The 17,564-nt window shown below is 43.4% G+C and overlaps 1 protein-coding gene across 6 annotated transcripts in view; it reads right to left on the bottom strand.

The window, feature by feature from the left end:
• Positions 1 to 832: 832 nt before the first annotated feature.
• GRIA1 (glutamate receptor, ionotropic, AMPA 1) overlaps positions 833 to 17,564 on the bottom strand; it is a 335,531-nt gene continuing 318,799 nt past the window's right edge. For all 6 annotated transcript variants that reach the window (XM_011931636.1, XM_011931637.1, XM_011931641.1 and 3 more), the window contains 2 exons: positions 12,183 to 12,317; positions 833 to 3,678 (listed from right to left, as the gene is read on the bottom strand). In XM_011931636.1, the coding sequence (XP_011787026.1) occupies positions 3,478 to 3,678; positions 12,183 to 12,317 (336 nt within the window). In that variant the 3' untranslated portion in view covers positions 833 to 3,477. The remainder of the gene's footprint in view (positions 3,679 to 12,182; positions 12,318 to 17,564) is intronic.

The raw sequence follows: 17,564 nt of genomic DNA, 5'->3' as shown, positions 1-17,564 counted from the left end.
TGACCATTGTCCAAGCTATTTGACAGTAAGGCAACAGAAATCATTTTTCTCTGCAGTCAGCTGGTGTTAAGTGCTTTCTTACTCAGAGGTACCCTAGATGCTGCAAGGTGTATGCAAACAATGACTGTAGCTTCACACAAACCTGCCAGTTTCTCTTCTTTCTCCCAACCCTTTTCTATTGTAGTAGTTATTGTCCATGCTACTGTTTGAGCTTCTCTGTTCATTTATTTTAGACCTCTGGTCATTGTTAATATGCAGTGTTCCTTGGGAAAGAAAACACTTGAAACTGTTCTTAATCATTGATATCTAAGTATCAACAAATGTCAGATCCTTTACAGAAAGCCATTTTGCTTAAGGGGGAAAAAAGCTTCTAGGCAAGAATGAAGGTTGTGGTATCTGAGGACCAAAATTATTCTCTGGATAATCTAGACTTATAAGCATGGTCTAGATTTGGTTCTGGCTGTGACTTTGTGCACATCACAGCTATATCTCTCCAGTTTGGGGATGTCTGGGAGATGTTCCATGTGAACCATCCAGTTCCCTAGAGGTACTGTGATGGCTCCAAGTCAAGCTCTGGTTTTTATGCAATTGGAATTGTGGCTCCTAGAAGCCAATGCCACCGTTTGCCTTTTGTTGTTGTGGTTATCCTATTTGGATGAATAACTCACAATGTTCTAATTCAGCTGAAATGACTCGAGAGCTGTTTGTGAGTTAGAAACAGTGGTCACAGTTAAAAACCTACTAGTCTCAGGCTCTGCAATAAGGAAATAATCTCTAGAGCCCCGGCTTCAGAAATGGCACAAAAATGGAATGGACAAATATGAAAAGTAGATAATGGATCCACAGTGATTTAATATTTGGTGATATTTTCATTTTATGCAAATACCAAAAGAAAAAAACCTGGCTATTTGAAAGAAAAACAGGAACCAAAAAAATATTTAGTGTTTGATCAAGCAAGAATCCTTTCACACATCTGCCAAGAGAGTTAAAACAAATATAGATGTTAAATAAAAGGCCCAGGTACCAAAGAGCAAAATTTAATGAAAGCCAGAACTGTTAAGTATGGATTCCTGTTGAGAAAAATGTCAGTCTCTTTCAGAGTTTCCCCAATGCTCTATTTTTAAGAAAAGTGTAGTAAAAATACATAATACAAGTTAACTTTTTTCTTGCTTTTGTTTTCCTTTCGTTTCTCCATTGATGAAAAAGCATCATCAAGACTTCGCCAGAGTCTTGGACCCCCTCATAGCATAGACCCTCATTTCTAGCACAAACAAGTCTCTCTTTATCCGCTCATGTTACTGGTGGGCTCAGTAGCTGGAGAGGCATCTTACCAGGCCAAAGGCAAAAAGTCTTTGAAGCATGTTGATGTTAAAGGGTTATTTCCAACTCTTCCAAGATGCAGACACCTTAATGGTGGGTCACTTTGGATTCTGCAGTGGTAGTCTGAAGGCTGAGAAAAATCTTGTGCGAGGGCAGGGGCTGAGGGACATCAGATGGCAGTAGTGAAAAGCAATCATCCATCTTGAGGGTCTGGTTTCATGAACCATGCCCACATTGACACGTGAGAGATTGAACAACACTTGAGTTGAAAAAGGGAAGAGTTTGATTTTGGAAGGATTTTTTGGTATGGCTGATGACAGGACAGTGGAGAGATAGAGAGATGTTGTGGGTCCACCAAGAGAATCCACAGAAAAGCCGTCAAGCTGCACCTACCCCTACATAGGCTCCAAAACCTTTAGCATGTCAATTGCTAATGATAACCCCTAGCAGAGAAAATTGGATAGAAGTAGGGGGTAAGGGAACAAGCCAGAGTATGGTTATCAGTAAAAGCTAATGACACATGGCACACACTGAATCATGCACCTAGGAGAGTGACTGCTGGAGAGCTGGAAGCCAGTTGCACCAAGAATGAGAGTTGGGATCTCCAAGAAAGCTATATGTCAGGGATTCTCACTTCCAACCAAAGTTGCACTATCCCTGGGCTTCTCTCTATAAACCCTGCCACTTCACCAATCTTGCTTTAGTTCAGCTTTGTAGCCCCAATCATAGATATATTGGAATACAACGTTCTCATGCTGTCTTAGCTGGGGGAAGGTCAGCCTCCTTGGGTTAGAACCCGGGATCCAAGGTCTTAAGGTGCCCTAAATGTCATTATCAACTTAATCCATCTCCCTATACGTCTTCAATTATTTCCTGGGGTATCTCACTTTCTAAAGATGACAGAGCATTATCTGGCCACATGCTAAAACAACACCTTATATTAACATAAAAACTCAAGTTCTTTGCATGAGCATAAACTTCATATGTGTTTTCTCAAACCTAGGATAGGGCACACCATGGAAAGCTCTATTTTGTATAAACTTTTGATGAGGCTTCCTCTTCCAAAATTATTCTGTCACCTTTCTTTCACACTTAGCTTGCATAGCATTGTTCCCCATGTCAGAGGCTCCGTAGAAGAAGAGAATCTACTCCACAATAGGTTCCTGCTTAGATACCAGGCAAAGAAAAAGTGAGAATCGTGGGCAATATCTCCCTGGCTGTTATCTCTTCCCAAAATTCTGCTTGGTTTAGGAGGCCAAGTGCCTTCAGCTCCCAGACTGCCGTTGAGCCTGAGCACACCAGGACATACTTCTCAGGGCTGAGGCTGACTCTGAAGAACAAATATACCATACCACCTATGGCCTGTGAAATGGCTCTTCCACATTAAAGGAACTGTTTTTCTGAGCAGCAGTAACTTGAGGAGTCCTTCTCTGACTGCACATCTGCCCCTGCCCTCTCCACCACCCTCATCCTGAGTTGCTTTTCACCTGTGTTCTCCACTAAATCAGTGCTTAAGCAGTGCCCCACTTGGGGAAGGCAGCCCACTTCTCCAACAATGTCTGTCCCCATCAAAGGCTTGGGGCCAAGGAGTGGAGGGTAACATGGAAAGCCCCCATGGAGAATTAGTTTGAAGGTTGCTTTTTTCCCTCTTGCTTGTAAAGTGGAACAAATATTGAATCTCCAATCTGAAAACTGAAGAGAGATGGGTAGGGAGTTGGGGATAAGAAGAAAGGAGAAGGAAAGGGCCTAACAGAACCTGCAAACCATGGATATTAGTAAGAAAAAAATTGCACACACTAAGACACACTAACAACTGAATTAAAATAAAACAGTGCAGTTTCCTCATTAGTGTTCCAGTGACTCTACTGTCAGAGACACAGGATTCATTAGACAGGGTTACTCTCCCCTTATTGCAGTACAGTGTTATTTTTTCATCCTCACTTAGCAAACAGAAAAGGGTGAAAGAACATCAAAAAAGGAAAAGAGACAGAAAAATGGTTTTTCAATTCTTCAGGAAACCTGTTGAATCATCCTTCTTGTGGTCGCAGTGGTTGGTGGTGGTTGCGTTTCATTTTGTTGTTGTTTTTGGCACTGAAGGGTTTGGGATGGGGCTGGGGAGCCCGAGCCTGCTCCCCAAGGGGTCTCCATCTGCTCCAGTTACAATCCTGTGGCTCCCAAGGGCATCCCTGAACTGTGGCTCATGCAAGGAATCGATTGCATGGACTTGGGGAAGTCATGGCTGACCACCCGACCATTCTCTCCACTGCCGCCGCTGCTGGCTCCTGCCCCACTGTTGCGGGGGAGGGTCGATGTCCGTATGGCTTCATTGATGGATTGCTGTGGGATCAAACAAAAACCCTTTTCAGGAGGACCGGGGGTTCTTCCCCGGGTCCTTGGCAATGACAGGCAATGGGAATGAATCAAGACTGGACTTCAAATATAACTCCAACTCTGCTTCCCCATCCACCCCGTCTTCTATTCTACAATGCTAATTCTGACTTCCCAGGAATTCAGAAAACTATCACTTGGCTCTGGACATATCTGATCCCCTCTCTTAGCCTCAAGTTGAATGTTCAGTGAGGTGTGTTAGATTGGGTGAGACAGAAGGTCCTTTGTTATTCTTACATTCTGTGATTTCTAAAGGTGGAATATTTCCTTGATATTATTGATTAATGTGTGATGTAGCAACACAACTAAGTGGAAAGCCTTCTGGAAATGGGGTTTGGAAACTTGGATTCTAGTTCTGGTTATGACATCAACTAGTCATGTGACTGTACATATCTCCTTAGTATTCTAGAATTTTTAAACCTCCATGTCTATACCATATGATTATCTATGCACCTACACACTGTTATTAGCAAGAATGGTGCTACCACTTGAAAAATGCTTTGAAATGTTAAAATAAATTGAGAGTGTGATATTGTTGGGTTAAAATGGAAAACTACCTCTGATTTACTTCAGAAAAAATTCTAGCCTACCTCTATAGCAGCATGTGTTAAGGGAATGTAGGACTCGTTTGAATAATACAATATGCAAAATGTAATTGGAAAGGAACATGTGCTAAAGAAAATGAGAATGCATTCCAAAGATTATCATCTGTGCATCAACTGCTTCCCATCAGCATGTAGACCCTGTACTTCCAGACTGATATATCAGATCAGTGCCACTAAGCTTGTGACTTCTAGAATGTCGGAATTCTAGGTCTGAAAAGGACTCCAAGGATCACCCCGGAATCAGATGAGTTAAGTGGGATATTCAAGACCACAAAGTAAGTCTAGAACCATATCCTCTTAGACAAGAGGAAGTGTTCTGTTCAGAGTTCCTTTGGAGAAAGACCACTGATGGTAGGAAATCCAGACCCTTATCTTTTACTGTCCATCTCAAACTTTCCATTAATAAACAATCACAGAATTTTTGAGGTGGGGTTTGGTTTCTTGGTGCGAATCAATATAAGAGAATTGTCAGTGGGACCAACCCTACCTCTTCTTCAGGGCACATTCTGTTCTCACTGTCTTCTTGAAGCCTTCCTAGACTACATCAACCTGCTGTAAGTGCTGGCCTCTCTCATCTTGTACTCATGCGGTATACATTCTTTTGTAATGGTTCTGCCTCCAGTGTATAAGTTTTGTCTTCCATAAGAGAGCTTTCTGGACGAGGGCAAGGGCCATGTCTTCTCAATCCTCAGCTATCCCACAGAGTATCCAGTAAGCAATTAGATGCATAATAGATGCTTTTGAATTTGTCTAAGAAACACCAACCATCTAGGATCTGTCTCAAAAAGTCTATGACTTTCTCTCTTACATATTGGCATGATTCTAGTGACCAGAGAAATCAGTCAACCTTCTGTGGCCAGACAGAGATAAACAGGGCAGTTTTGACCCATTTTTTCCCCCCTGCTATCCTTGTATTACTGGCAGTTCTGACAATGTTTTAAAATGTTCTTTTTAAAATCCATGATTCAGACAGATTTGCCCCATATGATGCACCACCCACACTGGTTCTGTCTCCTCCTCAAACCCATGACTTGATTTATTTACATTCTCCCTTGGCTGTCTTCCATTGAAGAGAAAGTGTGACCTGGATTGCATTCTTCTAAGTCAAAGGCCAAATAAGTACTACCTTGAAGCTACACCAGGGAAATGTAAAATGAAAATGTGATACATTAACAGTTACTTATCCTTATCTAAAAAATATTGAAGAGAAAATAACATTTTATTTTTGTCTGTGGGAAATATGGAAACTTCTATAGATTAGCTTGGAATGTCTATCATTCATGTTTTTCCTCTGCCACACCCCTTTAATTAAGGAAAAAAACCCACTAAAGTTTACATAGATCACCTTGGTCTTTGTTCCTTGTAAGGCTCACATATTTTCATAATATTCCATTGAAGTTGTTGGTACTTCATGAATTTGTCTTAAAAGACAAGATGGATAACCTAGTCAACATTGGTGCTTGCTGAAGTCTGAGACAATTTAGCCAGGCATGTAACTAAAAATCTCGAAGGTCACATCATTAGAGTTGGTATTCAAGGAAGCTGAGCACTTCTCAAAAGTCAGTGACCCCATACCCTTGTCATGGGTGGTTACTGCCTTCTTACTGGCTTCTTTTTGAATACATTTATAAAAGTCAGGAGAAATGATAAATGGAGTTCAAACTTTGCAGTGGAAAACAATGCTTAATGTCAACTACATCACTAGTTCTGAAACTTGGTTGCACATTGGAACCATCCAGGGAGTTTTGGGGAAAAAACCCTGATCCCTGAATCTTACACTAGTGATGCTGGTGTGGTGTACGGCCTGGACATCTGGAGTTTTAAAAGCTCCCCAGGTCATTCTAAAATGCAAGCAAAGTTGAACCATATGATCTAATTTGTCCCTTTTACTTTACAGAGAACCTGATGACAATGACTGACTTGTTTAAGGTAACAGTTATATGTGACCTAGTGATAAGGTGAATGACCTTCTAAATGTGATTCTTCCTGCTCCCCCCGCTGCCCTCCTGTCATGGCTAAGCTGTCATAAACTGCTGTCATTTCTCCCCTAGCCTTTGGGAATGTGGTTTTCCCTTATCCCTCCTTGACATGCCAGCCATTCTTAAAGAAAGTTCATCCTTGAGGCTGGTGGTGGTGTTTTTGGAACTGATATTCAGAGACAAAGGGATGAGTAAAAAAATCCAACTTAAAGACCCCTAAATTGACCCTTCAGAACCTCATTTCCCTAACAGTGATTGCATCCTAACTTCTCAGCTACTTGCTTTTCTAAGAAGAGTGTGCTCAGCCTCTGCACATCATAGAATATCCTAATCAAAGCTTAAGCTTCAGTCATGTCCTTGCTCAGGCATGCGTGCAAAGCACCAGTGACCACCTGCTGTGAAGGACGCTCCCTTGAGTTATCAGGTCTCTCAGCTGTTCATTAATTCCAGGAAAATGTGCAAGCCCTCAATTGCTGTAGCTTAAACATGCCCCATGTTAGCACAGCCATATATAATCTTGAAAGATCAGCATCTCTCGTGGGGGTGAGAGAGGCTGGGGATTATTTTCCCTCGGGAGTGAGGTGGTGAATAATACTTTGCTGCCCTTAATATCAGCTAAGGATTCAGGTGCCAGTCTGTTTGCCCAGGCAGAGAGGAGGGGCAGAGGACCTGAGATTTTATTCAATTTGCAATGTGTCTTAGGTTATGTATTTTCTGCTACTACATGACAATTTAAATTAGACCGAAATATTGTGAGCTGCCTGAAGTCCCTCTCTGACTATCCTACTCTCACATACCACCCTTTTCCCTTAGTCTTTCTGTGTTCCAGTCTCCTTGGCCTTCCTCCCCTTTCTGGGCAAGAGTTCACGTCTTTGGGCCTCTGACACTTGTATATCACTGGCAATTCTTTTTTCCCAGTTAATTCTTTTCATGTTTTGAGTCTGTTAAATATCACTTTCTCAGGGAAGCTGTTCTGACTGCCCCATTCTTTTATCAGGACTGGCCTCTGCTCTATACTTGTGAACACTGGGCATTTTTTTTCACTAACACTCATTGAACACGTAAGTGTTTGCTTATGTTCTGTCTTCCCTATCAAACTCTCAGCTTCTTGAGAAAAGAAGCTGTGTCTGTTTTGTTCTTGACCGTATCGTCAGTGCCGAGCCTTGCCCAGCATGCGGTGGTGCCCAGTATGTCTTTGTGGAAGGAATACCTGTAGGGTGCCTTCCCACTATCTCTGTGACACTTGTCCTGCTCATCACATGTCAAAGGGGAAAGAGACTCATCAACACCCAGCAAGGGTTTAAATACTACAGTCAGTCAGATGAGGGGAAATGAATGGTAGAGCTACATTTTATTTGTCTTTGTGAGCAGCACTGTGGCTGGGACTGGAAGAACACAGAATAGGTGCTCAAAAATGATCTGCTGCCATATGGGTTGAAGCAGGACAGAGAGATTTAGGAAAAGTGGCTTGGCTGGTACCAAAAGCCCAGGAAAGGTCTAATTCCTGGTTTTTCAGTTCCTTGCTTGTGTGACCTAGCCAGGAAAAGTTACTTACTTTCTTTGAAACTTTATTTCATCTGTAGGATTGTAAGAACAACCTATTACATGGTTAATGAAAATGTGTAGAAATCACTTTGAACATAAAAGTTACCGAAAAATCATCTTTCCTTCTTCTCTTTCTTTCGTCTCTCTCTCTCTCTCCCACCCTTCTTTCTCCTTTCTGCCCCCCTTCCTCTTGTTCTTTCATCCACGAAGAGTGAGGAAGATGTTTTTAAGCACGGTTGAGACATATGAGAGGATGGCCCTGAACGAGTTTAGGGACTTAAGGCCTTAAGAGTGGGTCAAGGGCAGGTCATGGTGGCTCACACCTATGGTCCCAACAGTTTGGGAAGTCAAGGTGGTGGATCACAAGGTCAGGAGATTAAGACCATCATGGCTAACATGGTGAAACCCCTTCTCTAGTAAAAATACAAAAAATTAGCCAGGTGTGGTAGCACACACCTGTAATCCCAGCTACTGGGGAGGCTGAGCTAGGAGAATCACTTGAACCCGGGAGGTGGAGGTTGCAGTGAGCCAAGATCACACCACCGAACTCCAGCCTGGACAACAGAGTGAGACTCTGTCTCAAAAAAAAAAAAAAAAAAAAAATACTGTGATAATGGAAATAAATGAGAGGGAAAGCTCTCATCAAATGCCCTTGGCATCATCAATTTGGGTCTCTCTGTAAGGTTGGGGACTCAACTTCTGAAAAAAACTAATTGCTTTTGGAGAAGACTAAGCACAGAATAATAAAGAGAACTGCAAAGCTGGAAAGTCTGAGAGGCAAGTTGAATGCATTTGTCTTATCTCTTTGGATAAGAGAGGAGTTGATGGAGCGTCAATAATTAAGGGCTGGGTTGATTAATAAAGAAAGTATCTTTTCTGCAGTTGGAAGATGGAAAATTCTATTAGGAGCCTCAGTGAGTTGGGTAAAAGTTGCGCCAATCAATGGAATTAATTCTAGAAGATTGTGGCAGAAGACATTGTATTAATGATTCCAAGAGACCCTGATGTTGGCTTCTGAAAAATTTAACATCTTCATTGTAAAGGGAAGGGTGAGAATGTCCCCAAGAAGCTATGCCATGACTCAGTGGCCTCTTTGAAAGATTCTCATTTTAATCTAAATAGTGTGACTTCAGTGAAGGTCAACATGGTCCCTGTTTTAAGAGGATCTGAGGCATTTGCCACTCTGGTACCACCACCTGCCACTGGTTATGATTATTGGGATTCATTGTAGTCCAGAGAAAGGGCTGGATATCCAGGAGCTTTCCTGCTTGGTGGATGACTGGTCTCATCACAGTTCATGAGCACAAACATGGGGCCAAAACTGACCCTTGGATGTAATTGTTTGTAATTCCTAGACTGGATAGTTTTGATGGCAATACTTGCTTTAACTAAGAGCAGCTCCCTCCCATGCCCTGCCTCATCCTCTAAGATATTTTCTCCTTTGGATACAATTATGCATTAATTTTACTAATACTTACCCTCAGTGTGTGGGATGTCCAGAAAAATCAGACACAACTCCTTACCTTAAGGAACTCACAATCTATGTAGCTTAAGAACCCTAGCTCATGTTAACAGGGACAATAAAAGGAAAGTTTTAAGGAGGATGTATCTGGCCACTAGTAACAACTATTATTTGTAATACTAGTTATCATTGTCATTATTATTTACTGAGGGCTTACTGTGGCCCAGGAATTTTGTCAAGCTCTTTATATCCATTATTTTATACAATCCTTATAACAATTTTATGAGGTATGTACTACTACTGCCTCCATTTTATAGAAAATGAGGATCAGAGGCCAGGTGCAGTGGCTCACACCTGTAATCCCAGCACTTTGGGAGACCAAGGTGGGTGGATTATCTGAGGTCAGGAGTTTGAGACCAGCCTGGCTAACATGGTGAAACCCCGTCTCTACTAAAAATACAAAAATTCAACGGGCATGGTGGCACATGCCTGTAATCCCAGCTACTCAGGAGGTTGAGGCAGGAGAATTGCTTGAGCCTGGGAGGTGGAGGTTGCAGTGAGCCAAGATCATGCCACTACACTCCAGCCTGGCCAACAGAGTGAGACTCTGTCTCAAAAAAAAAAAAAAAAAAAAAGAAAGAAAGAAAGAAAGAAAATGAGGATCAGAGAGTTACTAAAATCTGTCTAAGATGACATAGTTAACAAATGGGGCAGACAGAATTTATGCCCAGACATTCATTCTCCAGAGCTTCTACTCTAGATGATGATGCTGTACTGTGTCTTAGACAAGCAGTGAGAAAAAAGGAACTCCTATAATCTGTACTGGGCCAACTCTGGGCCTCTGGTTTGAGTCATGATATATAGTGAAGGTTTTGAGGGATGGTACAGGTTGTAGCTCCCCTAGTTCTTGTCCTGTTCCCCTTTTTTGCCCCTGGAGTAACCTTTCCTCATTTTGGAGGGTAAGGTAGGAGAGTCTTTAGTCCTATGTTTTGAATGGAATGGTCAAAGAGCTTTGAGTAGGTTCTAGGAGTTCTTGTTTGTTCAGCCAAGCTCCTTGGAGGCCTACATTGGGTTTAGAGTCTGGAGCCCATGCCTTTGTAGTTCTTCTCATTTGAGAGGACCTGAGAGGGACCTGGAGATGGATGAGCTGGTCAAGAGAAGGATTGGGGTGTTCCTAGGTCCCTGGTGAAATGTCATTGAACTTCCATTCCTTAATTGTTCCTTGTTGTGTCTTGGAGAAGTTGCCTTTTAAATGGGCTCTATGAAACAGAAGACAGGGTGAGGGATCGACCCATAAAAAGGCACATGAGTGGGAACATGAGGTGGGGGCGAAGGTATGGAGTATGTGAGGAGAGCAGATTGCTAGGATGTGAGTGGGGTAGGTAGGCTGACAGGGAAATGCTGAATACCAGGACAGAAGGCCCCTAGCTCCTCATGCACAGAACTAAATACAGAATTTCTAAACAGAAGGAGCAAATGCCCAGAAATGTCTTCTCCAAGGGTGACCCCAGGGGTATGTGTAGGATTGAGGGTCCAAGGCAGGGAGACGCTGGGCAGGAGGCTATGTTTGGATCCAAGAGGGGGCTTACTGAGCTTGGGGCCAAATGTCTGTTGAAAAGTGGGCTTCTTAGGGTACATTCTCATAAAGCAAATTCTACCAAGGGATCTTGTTAGTCTTGTCAAATCAAGATAACAGTATAGGTCAACATATCACCATGGGTACATTGCCCAGAGGGACTGCACTTCTCTTCTCTTCTCTATCTAGATCCCACCTGTCCTTCTTAATTTTGGCATCTTCCTGGAAGCCTTCTTCAATCTTTCTTCTCTAAATTCCTATAGGCCTTCCTATCTATGCCACAGCTTGCCTCACTGAGTAATTATATTGTGCCCATTCTTTGTGGAAGGTGAAAGGTGCTGAAGATCATAGAATGCACCTCCCTCCTTTCTGAGTCCTCATGATGCCTTGCTCATGGTATTGTTCACATGATTAACTTCCATAAATAATTTCTTACTGAAGCTAAATGTTGAGGGGCCTTGAAGATCATTTAATCCAAACTCCTTTTTGATGCTTGAATCCATATCCTTGTCAAGAGTTATTCATCCTCTACTTGTATACCTTCAGTGATGTTGAAACTTGCTACTTTTTGGGATAGTCTAGCCTTTCTTTAGACAGCTCTTTTAGAAGAGTAAATTTAGTGTATCGTGTTAACATTTATCCTCTATCACCTTTAGTCATCTGTTCTTGTTGTATACTTTGGGACTCCATAGAACTAGCCTGTTTTCTTTTTCCATTTGGAAAGTATTGGTATTTTACAGACTACTCTTAAATCCTCCACAATTCTCTTCTCCAGTTCCCTTTAGCTACATTTGATGTGATTTGGGGTCATCTCACTAATCTGCTTACTTTTCTCTGCACATGGTCCTCTTTGTCAATGTCTATCTCTTAGAGTGGAGCCTAAGAAAAGACTCAATTCACCAGGGTATGACAAGGTCAGCACAGAGTAGAGGGTAGACATCCTTTCCTCTCTTTTGCAGCCACACTTCTGTTGCAACTTCAGAGAGAATGAGCCTTGGTAGCCATCACTCTTGACTCTCGCTGTGCTGCCTGTCCACGTAAGCTGCTAACTTTCAATCTCACTGACCCCTCTCTGGCAAATGCAGTTGTATTCTTGGGCCTTGTGTCTGGCCCAACACACCCCATCTTCCTTCCTTTCTCTCTGCTGCCTTTGTCCCTGTCACCTTCCTCCTAACAGCTTTCTGCTTTTTGTCTTGTGCTGACCTCAACCACCTGTCATTCCCCACCCTTTCTAGCAAAGGGACTCCCAGGAAACCCAGCTGCATCACAGAACAGGTTAGGAAAAAGGCCCGGGAAGACGATGCCACCTTCATCCGCTTGGATTCACTACGGGATTTGTAGCAGAACTCGATTAAGGCAACCAGCATGGCTAGTCCAAGTCCTCCGATCAGGATGTAGAACACGCCCGCCACATTGCTGAGACTCAGAGCGCTTGTCTTGTCCTAAGAAGAGGAGGAGGGAAAGGAAGGGGAGGGGGAAGAATAAAGTGAGTCAAGAGACTAAAGACCATCCAAGCAGCAGCATATTTACACACATACACTCAACCCCACACCCTCTTTAACATTTGCAATGGCTGGATAGGCTATTTATTCATTGACCAAGTGTTAAACATTCTCCAGGAAAAGAGTGTGTGTCTATGTGTATTTATAAATTTTCCAAGCCTCCCTGATTATGTTGAATTTGTAATTACAATTCCCCACTCCTCAATGCCTTTTCTAGGGTGAGAGACATCACAAGAAATTTAAGGCAGCTTCTACCAAAATTTGCACCTTTGAGCTTACCCCATTCTTTCAGAAAACCATGTCCCTTCCTTTTCAGCTTGATTCCTGCCTCCCCCCACCGCATTTTCTCTGTTGCTTGGTAACGCATTGGCCTCGCTCATTGTTTATGTCTCTGAGCATTTTTCTGAGAGTTGGTACTTACAATGAACTTTCCCCTAGATGTGCATTCGATTTCAATTTAATAAGACAGTTATTGTATGTATAATAAAGACCAACTGATATATATATGTTAACTTACTGCTCTGAGTGCCAATTTAGGGGGAAGAAAAACTAGGGGGCTTAGAATAGTAACAAGGCACTGAGAGAAAAATGGCTCTATTAAATCTTAATAATTATGCTTAATTGACACCATTTTTCCTGTTGGAGGTGCTTGCTAAAAACACTGGAGGCAGACCCAGGTGGCTGAATTTAGAAATCTCTGTTGCCTGCGATAAAAGATCTTACACTGGTTTGGGAAGAGCAGGGTCACGAAAAGGGTGCTTCATTCCTAGGAGTCTGAAGACAAGTACTCATGTCTAGTAGGAGGTGGCCAGAGCTCACCCTGTGGAGCCGGAAGAAGGCCACTGGTCTGCTGAGATCATCCCTGAGTTCTGTCACCTCCAGTGGGGTTCAAAAGTGAAAGTCTGAGGGACAACACTTTCCCAAGTGATGAGAACAATCAAACACAGCTGACGGTCATGGTGAGAGGTAATGACGCAGGAAGCAGGGGGAGTTGCTCAGTCAAACTCTTGACACAGGCAGAGGAACATTTTTAACTATTAGAATACTCATTCCTAGATGTCATGGCAGCTCTAACACCTTTGTTTATATTGTTTGTTCATGTACAATAAATGTCTCATTGAATTAAAAAGAAATGCATGCCTCAGCTGGCACAGGTACACACCATCGTTGACTAGTTGGTGGCACTGGATAGGATATGGCCTTTATACCTCTCCATGTGTTCCTTTTCAGGTGGGAATGTAGGTGTGCCATGCAAGGGGTGGCCTGTATTGCCCTAGAGACTTCGACTGACATTTGCCTGTTAGAATCTGGGCATATGGAAAGGAATCGCTTATTGACCAATAAGTCAGTGACCTCTGCCTTGGTTCTAGTTGGTGCATTGTACAGGATTCAGCAGGACTGAGCTTGGGGACTGTAGCTGGCAAACAGCAGCATCCCTTCCCTTCCAGTAGCAGCTTTGGCCAGCAGAGCTGTAGGATTATCTAAAGCATGCCCCCTTGGTGGCTTCCTGTATTGTTAAAGCAGATGGCTCTTGAATATAGGTTACACTTGGCAAGGCATAGCCTGGCTTTGGAAGCAGAAGAAATGATTATTCAAAGGACTCAAAGGGGCAAAATTTCTCCTGCTCTGCTGTAATGACCTGATAAGGGTAATGTGCAAAAAATGAGTTCAGTGCTTGGTTCAAGAGTTGGCTGAACAAGTAAATTCCCACTTCACGTGATTTTTAGAACACTCAAAATGTCTCCCTGTTTGCTGTTCAGAAGTCATGTATTTCTTCCTCTGGAGAGTAATGCTTTAGAGTCCTTGGGGGACTTACAGTTCACAGAAGTTCCTATAAAACTCTTCTGTTTAAACAGGGGTAAGGGTGGGGTTAGGAGGCATGCATTATCCCCTCAAACCTTAGTAAAGAGTGGTGGACAGTGGAGCTCAGAAGGAGTAGGTACAGGGACAGGCCTGAGGGCAGGTGGAAAACAAGAAAGCTGGAGGCTACTGACTTCATGAGCTGATCAGTGTTTCCATACCCAAAGCACACCTTGCCCCTCTGGTCACCAAGCTGTTTTCTCCTTGAGGTTTACCTTGGTTGTGGATGGCCTCCAAGGACAAGGGAGTGATGGGCATCTTTTTCTGTTACTATCTTCAAAAGACCCTAAGAGGGTATATGCCTCCCTGACTAACAAGGGGGAGCATTCACTTCCAGTATATCTAGGAAGGAAGTGGGGTGAGATCTTCATACGGATGTGGGGTGGAAAGGCATGTACTATATAAGCAAAGAAGGAGGGTCTAATGACTGATTATGTCTGGAGGTGAAGAGCATCCTTCATTTTAGAAGAAGGTCTCTGGCCCAGGGAGATGGCAATGTGTGTGATGGGGGAGATACATCCTTTACAAAGAGGACAGCTAGATGGTATAGGAACTGCCACCTTTCGCAGGATGCACAATGGCATTTATCACTATTTATGCTGACACAGCTCTGTAGTAGAGGAATCAGGAAAGACCTCTGGAATCAAGGGAGAACCTGGGCCCAATTGCCACCAATATCACAGGTAACACAACCACCTAAATTCAGATTTATTTAATAGGATGTGGGATGAAGGACTGGTGTTGGTGTAGTCTTAGTCCACATAGTTGAGGAGTTTCCACTTACACAAGATGTTCTGATTTCCCTTAAGCTTGTCACTAGCTTTTTGATAAGATCTTTCTAAGGAGGCCTGAGGCCATGGTCTTCTGTTTAGTTGCCTTTACTGACTTTCTTTGTCTCACGCTGTGGGAATAAAATGGGATATCTTGGGGCAGGGACAAAAATCCCTTTTATTTGAGGACCACAGCTCTGGTTCCTCTGGTCCACAGCATCCATAAAAGAGGCAGCTTCCTCATGGATCTGTGTACAAACAGCTACTCACATTTCACAGCAACACACTTCCTAGCTGTGATCAGGGACAGGGGAGAGATGGAGCTTAAGTCTTCTGAGGACCCCTCAGAGCACCCCATTCTTCTATTGCATAGCAGTTGCACACCCCAAAAGCTAGGCAGCTTGTCAGTGGGGGTGGAAAAGTCACAACTCATCTCCCGCCAGGAGTGGGGAAAGAGAGTGACAGTACCAAGAAGAGTGACAGGCGAAAAGAAAAATAAAACTCTTGTCTTGCAGAGTCACTGGGCTTGTTGCTATGGTGATGAATGGTGACGAGTGGTGATGAGACCCCCCCCCACTCATCTGTTCTCCTTAACCTGTTGTCTTGATTTGCTGTCTCCCTCGTATGGAAAGGAGATTTCACCCCCATATTTCTCCTTGTTCTTCCCACATATTGGGGGACTGTCTCAGTCTCCTTCTGTGCTTCTGAGTCAACGTCCCTTCCAAGAATGTAGGACTGATTCATGAGGAGGTCTGAGCTAGGCCTAAGGCAGAGAGACTCGAAGCTTTCTTTATGGAATAAGCAGAAAGCTCTAGGGAGAAGCCAAGGCTTTTGGTTGTCAGACCAGTCCCTTCCACTGAGACTGGTGCTGCCTGCCATCAAGACCTGCTAACTCTGGACCAAGCTTCAGTTTATCCAAATGCTTCCATTCCTTCTTATCTTCTTGGAGAAAGTTTAAACTCATACAAAGCAAAAGCACAGTTTTCTTCTCTCTATGTCCTACCGAAATTCCATACAATTTTCTGTTATGCTTACATCTGGATTTTTAGAGGCAGCCTACATGCCCTCCACATGCTGAATCTGTAATCTGACTTAGCCTTTTGGGGCCACAAAGAAAGGTCCACCCATTAGCCTTTCTGCTACAGTAGGCTTTCTCTTGGGCTTTTTCAAAATTTGTATTTTTGGCTTAAGGACCATTTCCCTGAGCAGTTGACTATTTCCTGGGAGTGAAGTCTGAGTGGTTGGCTAGGCTCACTCATTAGCTAAGACCAAAGTGAGAAAATTATGGGGAGGTGGATTTGGTTCAACCAAAGGAGGAGCTTTTAAATAAACAGAGCTGTCCAAAGGTGGAATGCACTGCCATAGGAAGTGGTGAGTTCCTCAAACATGAACACATTCAGGAAGATGACGACGAGGTCATCTAAGGAATTCAAGCACTGAACACAGAACTGGACCAAATGACCTTTGACACTTGTCCCCACTCCCAAAACATTTGAGGCACCTAAGGAGTTTCTAGAGGGTCTGGGATCATGCCTTTTAAAAATTATCCCTAGAGACTAATACCTTTAGGGAATGCAAAAAAGGAGCTCATGTTAATTGGTAATGTCTGCTGCTCCATTTCCAATCTAGGCCAGTTCCCTAGCCTGCATATTTTCCCCAAGAGCAACACAGGATGGGAATTGGCCCATTGTTCTAATAATTGGCAAGGCAAATACTCTGAAAGTGATGGTTATGGGGGTGGCTCTTCTCAGCAGTGTGTGCTCAGGGACCGGCTGCTGTACAATGCACCGCAGAACATCCTGACTCAAAACAAAGTTGCATTAAGGAGATGACGTGGCTTGTGGAGGGGAACCCAAGGACTGGCTAAGGCTGAGGCCTCTTCAAAAGGGGGAGGTATTTTTCATAACAGAAGCATCAGTCTGAGGGTAACATGGGTGTGCCCACAGAAAACCTTCACTCTGAGTTGAATATGTGCTTGGACTACGCATTGGTGAGTAGGGGTCTTCTTGTATGTTGGGAAATTGTCCCCAGAGGTGTTTCTGGCTCAAGGCCCAGAAAAGAGTTTTAAAAGAAATGCCTTTGTTTTTGTCTAGTCCCTTCCTCTAGGGCAGTGATGGGAAATTTAAGGATGTGTGGCTTTGGGACTTTGGACAGGATCCAGGGTGTTCTGACATTCAATCTCTGATATGGATAACTGCTGTATGTTGGACGTATTATCTTGGATCACACATAACTCCCAGAAGATTCACGTAGAAGTCACTGGTTCTCTCCAGGCTGTTGCCTACTGTGCCTCATAGAAATCGGGAACCCTGACCCTGAGCAGGAATATAGCTGGAGCCCAAAGTCTCTATGGCATGGGGGCAATGGAATGACTTCTGCATCTCTTGGTCTCAAGGGCTTTCTTTCTCCACTCACATCCCTCTGACATTGCCCTCCTGGGGTGTCTTTAGTGCAGAAACATTCAGTGGGAAGGGGAGGGAGCAAGTGGAGTAGAGCATCATTGTGTGAATTCCCGGGCCCTTCCAGGTGGCCAATGCTCTTTACCTGTGAGAAGGGA

This window comes from Colobus angolensis, unplaced genomic scaffold, assembly GCF_000951035.1.
Source record: "Colobus angolensis palliatus isolate OR3802 unplaced genomic scaffold, Cang.pa_1.0 Scaffold90, whole genome shotgun sequence".
Taxonomy (NCBI): Eukaryota; Metazoa; Chordata; class Mammalia; order Primates; family Cercopithecidae; genus Colobus; species Colobus angolensis.
This window is presented reverse-complemented; position numbering and strand designations above follow the sequence as displayed.